Source organism: Gigantopelta aegis, chromosome 4, assembly GCF_016097555.1.
Source record: "Gigantopelta aegis isolate Gae_Host chromosome 4, Gae_host_genome, whole genome shotgun sequence".
In the NCBI taxonomy this organism is placed as follows: Eukaryota; Metazoa; Mollusca; class Gastropoda; order Neomphalida; family Peltospiridae; genus Gigantopelta; species Gigantopelta aegis.
Window position 1 is genome coordinate 113,696,681 of NC_054702.1, and position 15,656 is coordinate 113,712,336.

Genomic DNA, 15,656 nt, shown 5'->3' on the forward strand with positions numbered 1-15,656 from the left:
AGTCTCAAACAGTCCGTGTATAAACTGCTCAGAATAAATTACGATAGGGGAGGAAATAAAAAACAAAATGAAACTCCCATTTGTCAACCCTTTCCCTCTCTCTCTCAGTCTCGCTCTCTCAACATCAGCTTATTCTGCTATTTAAACCATTTTCCCTTTTTCTTTCTTTCTCTCGGTCTGTCTGTCTCTATTCTCTCCTATGTCTCTCTCAGTCTCTATCTCTCTCACACACAAAGACAATAAATGATTATGAATTTTGCTTTCATGAATTTATGAAACATGTAAAAAGAACAAGACAAACAACAGTAATGTGTTTCAACAAAAATATATTCACGTTTATGTATAGCATATATTACAACAATTCTGCTAGAACATAGAGCTATGCTATTATAAACTGTACATTTCTATTATTATGCAACGGATGTATAGGTGGAAATTAAAATAATGGTTATTTCTGAATAAAGAACCTATAAGGACCGAAATGAAACAGGAGAAAGATAAAATCTATATTTTTGGCAAACTAGAAAAATTAAAAATGCATTATTTCATGTTTGCAATTTAGAACTGAGAAATTTAAATTATCAATCCTAATGCAAAGATTTTATATTGGTCAACTACCAATTTACTTCCACAAAATGTGGATAAATATTTAAAAAAAAAAAAAATAAAAAAATAAATAAATAAATAAATCAGTTACAAAAGCTCTTTTTGCTATTTGATTAAATATCAATGGTAAAATCAATAAATTTACATAAAGATAGTGATTTAAAATGATTTCAAAATACATAAAATATAAATTAAACAACACAATCTTTATCAGCTGCAGAATGAGGTTTTTATATTAAAAAAAGTTTTACATTTTTTTAATAGTGATCTAAAAAACCCAGTTTGGTTTATCATATTTCAAAATCCATTTATAATGCTAATGAAACCCTTGAGTCTTTTTAAACTCATTTTAAACAATCCATTTAATGTTTTTTGTTTTCATAAAATTTAACATGCTTGTAAAACATTTGAATTCTTAAACTTGGTATAAAGGATGGGAAGACACTTGAAATACATACTGATAATAACTAATACATGTACATTAAACTGTTTCTCCATTTCACATAGGTAGCATTGAACAGGTTCTGCTCAGTATGTTTCTAAGTGTTATGAAACCATGCAGACAAATCGATAATAATAAATATGATACATGTATATAGACAGCAGACTCTGTCCAATCCAGCATCTGTAATTTGGATTTCTGTGTAAACCGGTATCACAGCGATCTTTACAGCAGTTCTGCAAGTGTATCTATATGTATACAATATAAAATATCTACATTTATTACCCACCTAGTGAAAAAAGAACACATTTTATTTACGGTTATATGGTGTCAGACATATGGTTAAGGACCACACAGATTTTGAGAGGAAACCCGCTGTCGCCACTACATGGGTTACTCTTCTGATTAGCAGCAAGGGATCTTTTATTTGCGCTTCCCACAGGCAGGATAGCACAAACCATGGCCTTTGTTGAACCAGTTGTGGATCACTGGTCGGTGCAAGTGGTTTACACCTACCCATTGAGCCTTGTGGAGCACTCACTCAGGGTTTGGAGTCGGTATCTGGATTCAAAATCCCATGCCTCGACTGGGATCCGAACCCAGTACCTACCAGCCTGTAGACCGATGGCCCGCCACGACGCCACCGAGGCCGGTCACTACCCACCTAGTGAATGTCTGGGTGTGTTGTACAAATACTGTATGCACCTCCAATGAGTATTAGTTGTTACATGACGTCATTTTGGTAAGTCATCTTCCCTGGTCTTAGCGGTGTGCATTCGCATGTCTCATCAAGTAATGTTGGAAGTAATCGTCAAATTTGATGGTGGGTAATAAATAAAATACCACTCGTTTTTGCTAGATCACTTTTTTTTATTATATATTTTTTTTTTTTTACAAAACTCAAACTTCCCATGGTATTTGGTCAGATACTAACATGGGAAGTTCACTCATTTCATAGAAATTATTTCTATCGAAAACGTGTAGTATTGTTTATATAAAATATATACATATTGTATACATGTAGATAGGCTTGCTATATATATCTACAAGTATACAATATATAATATATATACATATTGTATACATGTAGATAGGCTTGCTATATATAATATCTACAGGTATACAAGATATAAAATATATACATATTGTATACATGTAGATAGGTTTGCTATATATATATCTACAGGTATACAATATATATACATATTGTATACATGTAGATAGGCTTACTATATATATATATCTACAGGTATACAATATATAATATATATACATATAGTATACATGTAGATAGGCTTGCTATATATATATCTACAGGTATACAAGATATAAAATATATACATATTGTATACATGTAGATAGGCTTGCTATATATATCTACAAGTATACAATATATAATATATATACATATTGTATACATGTAGATAGGCTTAACATGTAGAATTCTTGCTGAACTGCTGTGAAGATTGCTACAAGTCACTGTGACAGGCATATCTCAAAGGCCTGTCCAGTGACAATGCCATGGGTGACAATTATCTGATCTGGCACTCTGTGTATTCTGGCACATTTCATTAGAACCCATTGAATCTGGTTTTGACAGAGTTCACCGTTTACAACATGCATAACTATAAAGAAATACACAGCTAAAACTGATACAAAATCAATTACTAATACAGATTACACAAACAACAACAGATATTAAAGCTAAAGAGTGATCATATGGGATCCAAACTGCTAATGAATATCCATCAAATTTAAAATTATTTTATCAAAGCACTTTTGCAAAATCGTTATATAACCATGAAGAATTCATCTTAAGATCAATAAAATACTACAATATGCTTAATAATAGATCCAAATAGGGTTTAGGTAACCGTAACACACTAGGCTGTGAATTTAGCGGGATTCTGTGCTACCGTGAATCTCATATGTTTAGTTCAAATCTTAAGATTATGAGAACGAATAACTATCTCTGTATTGTATAATTTTTACAATTCTGACTGAATCATGAAATCAAATTCCACAAATTCAATGGCTATATATCCTGCATATTTTTTTCACATATGAGATCTATCTTTTGACATTTTTTAAGATAATGTACACATCTTCTAGTCAAATAGTTTTTAGGACCTGAACAATGAAAATATTAGCTGAGTAATAAGACTACTAATTCTAACGATTACAATAGCCAGGACTCCACTGCTTATGTTTGGATACCGAAATACAAGCACTGACTACAAGTCAACTGTAAATGCAATATAATAGCACCATGATAAATCAACATTTAGACGTGTCTGTGAGACTGTACATATTCAAGCTACGCACATGACACAAAGGTTATAACATATGAACAACAAATTATCTAAGTTTATAGTTTATGAAAACTGAAATCTCCGACATTAACACAAATCAAGGTTATGCTCCTTTGGTTATAGACACAATATTTGCATGACCTGTCCTTTTTCTAAATGGTTAATTAACTTAAAGTATTGATTATATCAGTTATACTGCCCATACAATCTTGTCACCAATGCAAATACATGTATAGATGTTATGTTTTGCAAATTGCATTTACAAAAAACCCAAAAGCAAAATAATATTATTTTTAAAAGGCCACCTAAAATATAGTTGTCATGATAATTATTTCTTATTTTACTAATACATATATATATAAATGGTTTAATAGTAATAATCACAAAGTTAATAGAAGAAATGTTATACCCAATGATTTAAACTAAACTGAAATGTTTCAACACCTTGCGTTTATATACTACAGATATGCAAAGTCGTTTGCTGTGTTTATACAGGAAGCACGAGGTTGGCTGTACTGTCCAGTTAGTTTACATTCTATACATTGTTTTACCACATACAACAGATACTTGCATAGTAAACACATTCAATGTTTATATTATTAGGTAAAAACAGATATAATGTTTTCATGACAAGCTAATGCCCAGAACATTACTCATCAGTAATAAAAGAGACATGACATAACAGGTGATAATTTAATAATCATAATAAAATTAAAACACAAAAATGACTGTACGTGTGTTGTTAAGTTGAACTGGCTGAAGAGTAGAACATGTGGTCCAACATACTGGGCTCACGTTAGTGAGTAGAACAAGTGGTCCAACACACTGGCTTTAAGTTAGTGAGTAGAACAAGTGGTCTAACACACTGGGCTTAAGCTGATGAGTAGAACAAGTGGTCCAACACACTGAGCTTAAGTTGGTGAGTAGAACAAGTGGTCCAACACACTGAGCTTAAGTTGGTGAGTAGAACAAGTGGTCCAACACACTGAGCTTAAGTTGATGAGTAGAACAAGTGGTCAAACACACTGGACCTAAATTGGTGAGCAGAACAAGTGGTCCAACAAACGGCTTAAGTTGGTGAGTAGAAAGAGTGGATCAACACACTGGGCTTAAGTTGGTGAATAGAACAAGTGGTCAAACACATTGGACTTAAGTTGGTGACTAGAACAAGTGGTAAAACACACTTGACTTAAATTGGTGAGTAGAACAAGTGGTCCAACACACTGGGCATAGGTTAGTGAGTAGAAAGAGTGGACCAACACACTGGGCTTAAGTTGGTGAATAGAACAAGTGGTCAAACACATTGGGCTTAAGTTGATAAGTGAAACAAATGGACCAACCACATTGGACTTCAGTTGGGGAGTGGAACAAATGGATCAGGTTGCTGGACTGACATACTTACGAGTGGAATTGGAAGGTCAGCACATTAATTGGGCTGAAGTTGGTGAGTGAAACCATCCACTGGACTTAGCTAGTGAGTTGTTCAAATGGGCCAACTCATTGAACACTTGCTGGTAGCTTATTGAGTTAAAGAATCTACATCAATATGTATGTTTTTTCTTTTGTGAACATTTTATTTGTTTTACTGTTTTTGCTTTGTACATGAGGTTGTAAATGTATGTAATATGGGGAAAAAAATAGTTTTGACATGTTACAATGCATGTTAATAACATCTAATTTAGACCTCATCTAAACACTCATTATTATCATTACATGCAGATACAATAAATATGGTTTAAACAGCAGAATGAGAGAGAGAGAGAGAGAGAGAGAGAGAGAGAGAGAGAGAGAGAGAGAGAGAGAGACATCATTAAAATTGTTTATTTATTTACTAACCCAAAAATTTGAGTACATTAAAACACTCATGTTGTTTTTTGGGTTTTCTTTTCTCTTCTAATTAGTAATCTTTGATTAAACCGAGTATTCGACATACAAGCACTACAAGTGATGATGTATAAAATGGTTGGTACTACATTATGGTCATGGTATAACAGATCGACTAGACTTGAATCTTCACGACATCTACATGGAGGAGAGGGTGTGTGTCTACATGGTGGGTGTCGAGGTGCTCCGGGTGTCCTTGTACTTGGTGAAGACGTTGTACAGAACCCGCAGCGTAGACTTCAGGTCCATGTTGACCACGTCTGAAACACAAACACTAACCATTATTACACAAACACATTAACTTGCAATCAACTTGAAAAGATAAAAAAAAATATAAAAAATATAATTTTAATTCCCCAAACCACTGTAATGTTTGAATTATTAGGACTGCATTTCATGTCATGCTGGAGCAGGATTTAGCTCAGTTGGTTGAGTGCTCACTTGAGATGCTTGCGTCGCAGGATCAAATCACCTCGGTAGATCCATTCAACTGATTGGGGTTTTTCTTGTTCCAACCAGTGCACCACAACTGGTCAAAGGCTGTTGTATGTGCTGTCCTGTCTGTGGAAAAGTCACAAAGTGTATATAAAAGATCCTTTGCTGCTAATGGAAAAATGTAATGAGTTTCCTCTGATGACTAAGAGTCATAATTATCAAATGGTTGATATCCAATAGTTGATGATTAATTAATCAATGTGCTCCAGTGGTGTTCTGATTTTTCAAAATATTTGAGGTTCTTTTTAGCACTGTTCAAAATGTGGAATAAATTGTATCCTATCAAATCCTAACCTAACCTATTGCATCACATCGTATAGCATCGTATCCTATCCTATCCAATCCTATCTTATCTGTGAAGTTCAGTAAGGATAGACACTTTTAATTGAGTTAATTTTACATTTAATACTGTTTCATTATCTTGTTTCCTTACATAAACAATTAAATAATGATGCTTTTTATAATCAACCATCACATTATCCATATTATACAGGATAGTACATCTTTGATAAACCAGCTGTAGAGCACTACTTGATATGGGTAAAATCCAAACAGTTCTACAGCTGGGGATTGATCCTGAGACTTAACATACTTGAATCACTGCTCTATCACTTATGGGAGACACTAACCACTGAGAGATCTGGTGTTGTTGGAACCAGTCCCGAGCTGGCCGCATGTAATAACAATCACCTGTTACACAACCGACAGGAGAGAAGCTAATGACAAGTGCAACTCTTCCTCCACACCAGTCTGTGAGGCGGAACAGCCTTGATTGGAACTGCGAAGCGCTGACCCACACACAAAGACATAATTATTTATAAGGGCTGTGACATGTGTTATTTGATTTGATGATTTCAGTAGCTAATTGTCTAACATTCTTGTTACGGGTTCCTCGTGTGAGCAAAAAGAGACTGTTACCAATGGATACCAAATGAGACTATTGGTGAAATGGAGACAATTATTTGTTACATTCTTAATACTGCCACTTTACACCAACATGGGTGTCCTTGGAATATTCACAATAAAATCCAGGCACCAGCTTTTGGTAAATGAACTGCAGGACATAATAAATAAAAAACCAGAACCATAGAATATTCCACTATTATATAGAGCATATGTTAAGTTATTTTTAAGTAATGTAAATGAAGTTTAGCAGATGATAATTAATGTGAAATATATTTGGTGTGTGGACAAAAAGTAACACAAGCCTTCTAACACCCTTGGAGAATGTCGGAGAGCACCAGCCAAATCACTACTACTATTATTTAATTTGTAACTTTTACTTTTAAAATAGAGGACTTGGAATAAAATTTAAAGTTACAGTGAATACCCTCAAAGCCGAACCTTTGGTAAACAGGAATTCCATAAAACCAGAAGTTTTTTTATTGTCCTTTTTAAAAAAAAAGATCTGTACAGAACAAAACCTCTTTAAAATAGATACCCCTTAAAACCACTTTTTATTTGGTCAACTGGGTGTCCCGTTAGGAATTGTATTTAATAAGCTGTCTTTTTACACAGACTGCCGTTACCATAGTTTGACACCCAATAGCCGATGTATTTTTTGTGCTGGGGTGTTGATAGACGTTCATTCATTCATTCATTTTACATAGAGTGGAATAATTGCACAGGACATGTTTGAAATGGCCATAGAAGACAGGTGGATGTCATACAAAGTGATCCAGGTACTGACTTTGATGTGAAATAACATGTGTAAATGGACTTGTATTACTTTGATTTGTATTAGTATGTTACATGTAATTCATCCAGACTATGATGCATGCCAAACATGCAAACTAGATGTACTGTAGGCTGGAGGTATCGGGGTTGAATAACAGAATTAATTTTATACCAAGTGACATGCAGGTTTGATTGTCATGTTTCTCTGTAGTCTTCAGATGGCCGACATATGTATGACAGTGTGTCATATCACCGCTGTGTTGGGATAGAGTAAACAGTAGGTTTATCTTTAGCCTATCCAGTTTGGAAACAAACAATATTAAGTCTAATCTAAATACACGTTTGTGATTCACTCCGCTTGATTGGCTACAGTGACAGTGAGAAGTGAAACCCACTGGTCCGTTGTAACAGGCCATCTCTGTCCCAGAGAGTCTGGCTGAGAAAACAAACACGGTTTGATTGCCGTATTCTTCATGTGTCCAGACAAACAGCGAAGTTTGCTTCGAAAACATCACTCTTTGATGTGTTTCACGGCCTGCCCACAGTTGTACACATTTCAGCGGGGTCGTCTGACTTTCGGAGAATTTTAAGCATCAGGGCTGAACCATTCTTGTGTGGAAACTGTGGGTAACTGACATACCCAGCATCTTTGATCCCCACCGCTACACTGCCGCTTATTATCCTCCACATGTTACACTGGCACATGGCAAACTTTACACCAACTGATGCACCTGTTGTCATGGAAACCAGACTGGCAGTGCTGCTTGTACAGGGATTATGTAGCTCATGCATGGGTTTCTAAGTATGTTTATAACTATTGTGAAAAACACAAGGAGCGGGAGTTTTTTTTCTTTCTCCAATGTTGACACTTGGCTTATTACAACCAGTCTTATGTTTCATAGCGTCTTCTGCTGGTTATTACTGAACACAACCGGACAGATGCTTTTTTTTTCTTTTTCTCACAACTGAAGATTAATACGTGGCTTTATTTACGTTTACCAAGTCTTTGAATCCAGTTACACAGAACTTATGTTGCTTGGATGTTTTTTTTAGTTTCTATTTTGACATGTGGTGTTGCATATTTTTATAAGATTCCACTTTTTCAACAAAAAGTAAAAAATGCTGTTTTCTCTTCAAGTGGTGTTGGTTAATTACTCCGAAAACTCTACAAAGTATGGCACCAACTTTATTAATCAGGTAGTGGCATATAAAGAAAAATCCACTACAGTAAAATGTTCTCATCCCAGCAGTGCATTATAATATTCATAATTTTCATATCTCTGATCTATTTGTTCAATCCAGTTACAGCATTAAGTGACTAATATTAAATCAAATTATTAAACACTCTTTCTACATCCTGGTTCTGATTCCAGCTACTGGCCACTCTGACTGAAACCCAATGCTACTCACCACTCTGACTTACATTAATGTCCTCTGTCCCAGTCCACTCTGACCTACATTAATAGATCTTACAACATCCGATGTCGTTCTGTGTCCCAGTCCACTCTGACCTACATTAATAGATCTTACAACATCCAATGTCATTCTGTGTCCCAGTCCACTCTGACCTACATTAATAGATCTTACAACATCCAGTTTCATTCTGTGTCCCAGTCCACTCTGACCTACATTAATAGATCTTACAACATCCAGTTTCATTCTGTGTCCCAGTCCACTCTGACCTACATTAATAGATCTTACAACATCCAATGTCATTCTGTGTCCCAGTCCACTCTGACCTCCATTCTGTGTCTCAGTTCACTCTGACCTCCATTAATAGATCTTACAGCATCCAATATCATTCTGTGTTCCAGTCCACTCTGACCTCCATTCTGTGTCCCAGTTCACTCTGACCTCCATTCTGTGTCCCAGTCCACTCTGACCTCCATTCTGTGTCCCAGTTCACTCTGACCTCCATTAATAGATCTTACAGCATCCAATGTCATTCTGTGTTCCAGTTCACTCTGACCTACATTAACAGATCTTACAACATTCAGTTTCATTCTGTGTCCCAGTCCACTCTGACCTACATTCTGTGTCCCAGTCCACTGACCTCCATTAATAAATCATACAACATCCAGTGTCATTCTGTGTCCCAGTCCACTCCGACCTACATTAATAGATCTTATAACATTCAGTTTCATTCTGTGTCCCAGTCCACTCTGACCTACATTCTGTTTCCCAGTCCACTGACCTCCATTAATAGATCTTACAGCATCCAGTGTCATTCTGTGTCCCAGTCCACTCCGACCTACATTAATAGATCTTATAACATTCAGTTTCATTCTGTGTCCCAGTCCACTCTGACCTACATTCTGTTTCCCAGTCCACTGACCTCCATTAATAGATCTTACAGCATCCAATGTCATTCTGTGTCCCAGTCCACTCCGACCTACATTAATAGATCTTACAACATTCAGTTTCATTCTGTGTCCCAGTCCACTCTGACCTACATTAATAGATCTTACAGCATCCAATGTCATTCTGTGTCCCAGTCCACTCTCACTATTCTGTGTCCCAGTCCACTCTGACCTCCATTAATAGATCTTACAACATCCAATGTCATTCTGTGTCCCAGTCCACTCTGACCTCCATTAATAGATCTTACAACATCCAATGTCATTCTGTGTCCCAGTCCACTCTGACCTACATTAATAGATCTTACAACATCCAGTGTCATTCTGTGTCCCAGTCCACTCTGACCTACATTAATAGATCTTACAACATCCAATGTCATTCTGTGTCCCAGTTCACTCTGACCTCCATTCTGTGTCCCAGTCCACTCTGACCTACATTCTGTGTCCCAGTTCACTCTGACCTCCATTAATAGATCTTACAGCATCCAATATCATTCTGTGTCCCAGTCCACTCTCACTATTCTGTGTCCCAGTCCACTCTGACCTACTCTGACCTCCATTAATAGATCTTCATTCTGTGTCATTCTGTGTCCCAGTCCACTCTGACCTACATTAATAGATCTTACAACATCCAGTGTCATTCTGTGTCCCAGTCCACTCTGACCTACATTAATAGATCTTACAACATCCAATGTCATTCTGTGTCCCAGTTCACTCTGACCTCCATTCTGTGTCCCAGTCCACTCTGACCTACATTCTGTTTCCCAGTCCACTGACCTCCATTAATAGATCTTACAGCATCCAATGTCATTCTGTGTCCCAGTCCACTCCGACCTACATTAATAGATCTTACAACATTCAGTTTCATTCTGTGTCCCAGTCCACTCTGACCTACATTAATAGATCTTACAGCATCCAATGTCATTCTGTGTCCCAGTCCACTCTCACTATTCTGTGTCCCAGTCCACTCTGACCTCCATTAATAGATCTTACAACATCCAGTGTCATTCTGTGTCCCAGTCCATGACCTACAACATCCAATGTCATTCTGTGTCCCAGTCCATCTGACATTAATAGATCTTACAACATCCAGTGTCATTCTGTGTCCCAGTCCACTCTGACCTCCATTAATAGATCTTACAACATCCAATGTCATTCTGTGTCCCAGTCCACTCTGACCTCCCATTAATAGATCTTACAGCATCCATCATTCTGTGTCCCAGTCCACTCCGACCACATTAATAGATCAGTTTCATTCTGTGTCCCAGTCCACTCTGACCTACATTAATAGATCTTACAACATCCAGTTTCATTCTGTGTCCCAGTCCACTCTGACCTACATTAATAGATCTTACAACATCCAATGTCATTCTGTGTCCCAGTTTCATTCTGTGTCCCAGTCCACTCTGACCTACATTAATAGATCTTACAACATCCAATGTCATCCCAGTCCACTCTGATTCTGTGTCCCAGTCCACTCAACATTAATAGATCTTACAACATCCAATATCATTCTGTGTCCCAGTCCACTCTGACCTCCATTCTGTGTCCCAGTCCACTCTGACCTCCATTAATAGATCTTACAACATCCAATGTCATTCTGTGTCCCAGTCCACTCTGACCTCCATTCTGTGTCCCAGTCCACTCTGACCTCCATTAATAGATCTTCTTACAGCATCCAGTCCACTCTCACCTCCATTCTGTGTCCCAGTCCACTCTGACCTCCATTAATAGATCATTAATAGATCTTACAGCATCCAACATTACAGCATCCAGTTTCATTCTGTGTCCCAGTTCACTCTGACCTACATTAATAGATCTTACAACACCAGTTTCATTCTGTGTCCCAGTCCACTCTGACCTACATTAATTCTGTGTCCCAGTCCACTGACATTAATAGATCTCCATCCAATAAATCATGTGTCCCAGTCCACTCTGACCTCCATTAATAGACTTACAACATAGTGTCATCCCAGTCCACTCCGACCTACATTAATAGATCTTACAACATCCAGTGTCATTCTGTGTCCCAGTCCACTCCGACCTACATTAATAGATCTTATTCTGTATCCCAACATTCAGTTTCATTCTGTGTCCCAGTCCACTCTGACCTACATTCTGTTTCCCAGTCCACTGACCTCCATTAATAGATCTTACAACATCCAGTGTCATTCTGTGTCCCAGTCCACTCTGACCTACATTAATAGATCTTATAACATTCAGTTTCATTCTGTGTCCCAGTCCACTCTGACCTACATTCTGTTTCCCAGTCCACTGACCTCCATTAATAGATCTTACAGCATCCAATGTCATTCTGTGTCCCAGTCCACTCCGACCTCCATTAATAGATCTTACAACATTCAGTTTCATTCTGTGTCCCAGTCCACTCTCCACCACTATTCAGTTTCAGTCTGTGTCCCAGTCCACTCTGACCTCCATTAATAGATCTAATATCCAACATCCAGTTTCATTCTGTGTCCCAGTCCACTCTGACCTCCATTAATAGATCTTATCCAACACCCAATGTCATTCTGTGTCCAGTGACCTACATTAATAGATCTTACAACCACCAATAGATCTTATAATATCCAACATCCAGTTTCATTCTGTGTCCCAGTCCACTCTGACCTCCACCAATAGATCTTATAATATCCAACATCCAGTTTCATTCTGTGTCCCAGTCCACTCTGACCTCCACTAATAGATCTTACAACATCCAACATCCAGTGCCATTCTGTGTCCCAGTCCACTCTGACCTCCACCAATAGATCTTATAATATCCAACATCCAGTTTCATTCTGTGTCCCAGTGACCTTACACTGATCTTAAAAGCACCACTTAATCACACACCACCAGTGGCTTTGGTCAGATTTAATGGAGTATGTGCTGTCTTGTCTGGACACAATATATCAAATATCCTTTGGTGCTAATCAGTAGGGGTCCTGCTGTTAAGGAAACCCATTAACCTCTATATCAACAGACCGTTTAATAAACAACAGGTAAACTCTTGATTAATGACAGGTAAACTCTTAATTAATGACAGGTAAACTCTTGATTAACGATAGGTTAACTCCCAATTAACAGATTAACTCCTGATTAACAGCAGATTAACTCACGATTAACAATGGGTCAATTCCTGGGTAACAACAGGTTAACTCCTGATACATTCCCAGTCTGGCGCTCCACGCGGTAAGACGTGTTTGTTTCGCTTGTGCACACTGCACGTGCTTTCGTGTGCTTGACTTGGGGTCCTTCATTTCGTTGTTTTTGTCAGCGAAATGAAGTTTTCTACTGGGATGTATGCAGCTATTGGAATTGATTGAACGCTGGAACGCTTCTCGTTTCGACAGCCTGCACCACCAGGTTGGATTCTTTTTTAGCGAGATTCCTTGCCTCCACGTCATTTCTCCGTCTGACTGTCGACTCGTTTTTTTCATGACTCGTATGAGGGCCATTCTGCAGAACGCCATGGTTGTTCGCGTTTAGTCTCTACATATCTGAGCCTATCCTAGCAGCACTGGAAAATTGACCGCCCCACTCTAAGAAGAAATAGGAAGCAGGGTCGGCCCCTACTACTCTTTTTCTAGACTTTACCTTGCTTTATAGTGATACCATCTCGTATCCTCCAGAGTCGGGCCCGTCTGCACCACTATACCAACCCATGGCGACTGGACTATACCCTAGTCTGATACTCTCTCTCGTTCAGATGGATCCGGCTTCTCAAGATCTGTATTTCAGCACAGCACTACACCTTCAACGTCTATCGACTGTCAATCTAGGGGTTTTCTTGACGGGATGCAACCCATCTCGTCCCTTTAAGCTGTGCACCCAAATGGCCTTAACGAGGCCACTCGCGTGGACATATTGATTGGATTTTAAACTTTTAGATCTGCATTCAAAATTTTATGTCGAAATTACTTCTTTTTAAAAAATATTATTAAATAGTCCGATCCTCTCTTCTTTCTCTTATTTAATTTTGGACTGTCCTTCTAAAATGCTCCAAATTATATAAATATTCAGCCGAGCAGTCAATTCTTTTTTATTTTTGGCTTGTAACCTTTTTATTTTTTTTATTTATTCTATTAACTTTTTTACTAATTGCTATTTTCAAAATTCTGCCCATTTTCACCCCCCCCCCCCCCCCCCTCATCCCGAGTCAGGCCACCGATCTTATCGGAGGTCGGACTCGGGATGGGTGTGTTCGAAACCCTAGTGGTATATGGGCACATTAAACTAGTTACCATCATCAACTCCTGATTAAGGACAGGTTAACTCTTGATTAGTGATAGATTAAGGTACACCTCAAATTAACAACAGATAAAATCCAAATTAACTCCTGATTAAAGACAAATTAAGCCCTGGTTAATGACAGGTTAACTCATGATTAATAACAGGTTACCGCCTGATTAATGACTGATTAACTCATGGTTAATAACAGATTAACTCCTACTTAATAATAAGTTAACCCTTGCTTAATAATAACAAGTTAACTCTGATTAACAACATAATGTCTATCAGTATTACAAACCGACAAGCGCTGCATTAGAGTAACTGTGCTATTACATAATACTATAGAACTAAGATCAGCAAACACGAGGACAAACATGGAAGTAAATGGTGGGAACAGAGAAACCAAACTGTCTGACAGGGACAGTGTTTTGTGAGTAAATATCAAAGCGAGGAGAGCAAAGTGACTGTGGGCAGATTACATCAGACAGCCCAACACAATTAACAGAGTAAACTATTAACCAGAGTGACAGTGGACACAGCTAATTGATGACACAGATCCATCTGGGAGCTGTGGCGCACCAACACAGAAAGGTGAACCTCATTAGAACCTTGGGCTTACTCACCACCTCATATAGAGACAGCGTCAACATGTAACACAAGGCAGGAGCAATATACAACTGGACTGCCCACAACAGATGTGCTCAAACACACATTGATTCAAGACATCGGTTCATTTTAAAATTTTCATACCAAGATAATTTTTGACAATTTATATATCGGGTGATTAAAAAAACCCATCCCACTTTGTTGTGTAATAGAAAAAGTGTGCAACACATAAATTAATTTCTTTTTTTAACAATACCAGTTTATTATATTTACATAGTTGGATACAAGTTATCATATCTGTGATTTATGTCAAGAAACATCACCACTCTATTTATAGGGCCAATTGTGATAATTGAAATCAGACAAATTATTAACATTTTTCTGGTCATTCAAGTGTGTCTAATATCACAAAATGCAGTTTTCATAATTCTAAAAATGCAGTACCTCTCAAGATTTATTGATTACTGTTTTAGTCTGTTTTAGAGGGTATTTGCCCATTTCAACATCACATACTCTATTGTACTTTTATCCAGATGTAGATTAACCAAACTTAGTGTCCATTTTCATGGGCTGGAACTAGGGTCTGCATCTTTAATGGTACAGCATATTTGACAATGAGTTTTTTTATCATGTATCATTTTTAAAATAATGTTAAAATTATATATCAAAGTAACAATTCTATCACCAACAGACAAAGTAATAAACTGTTTCATGCAACTTTTCAATGTTCTGTGTTGTATAATTTTCCTGCCATTCATCTTCAACAAAAAGAAAGAAAGAAATGTTTTATTTAACGACGCACTCAACACATTATATTTATATCTTCAAACAGTGGAATAATTATTTTGAATAAACTGATACAATACAATGACACCTCTCCTAAGCCCCCTCTTAAACACAACGAAAACCTAAACCCACCCAAAAACCTACACAACTCATTTAATTCACCTAGGTTACTGCCATCTGATGTCACACATGTGACCAAACAAGTTTGTTTTCTTTAACAACACCACTAGAGCACATTGATTTATTAATCATCGGCTATTC

General features: G+C 37.3%; 1 protein-coding gene across 1 annotated transcript in view; it reads right to left on the minus strand.

Moving 5' to 3' along the window:
• Window positions 1–2,348: 2,348 nt before the first annotated feature.
• LOC121371838 (beta-parvin-like) overlaps window positions 2,349–15,656 on the minus strand; it is a 70,930-nt gene continuing 57,622 nt past the window's right edge. The window contains exon 13 of the mRNA XM_041498029.1: window positions 2,349–5,504. Coding sequence (XP_041353963.1) covers window positions 5,407–5,504 — 98 coding nt within the window. The 3' untranslated portion in view covers window positions 2,349–5,406. The remainder of the gene's footprint in view (window positions 5,505–15,656) is intronic.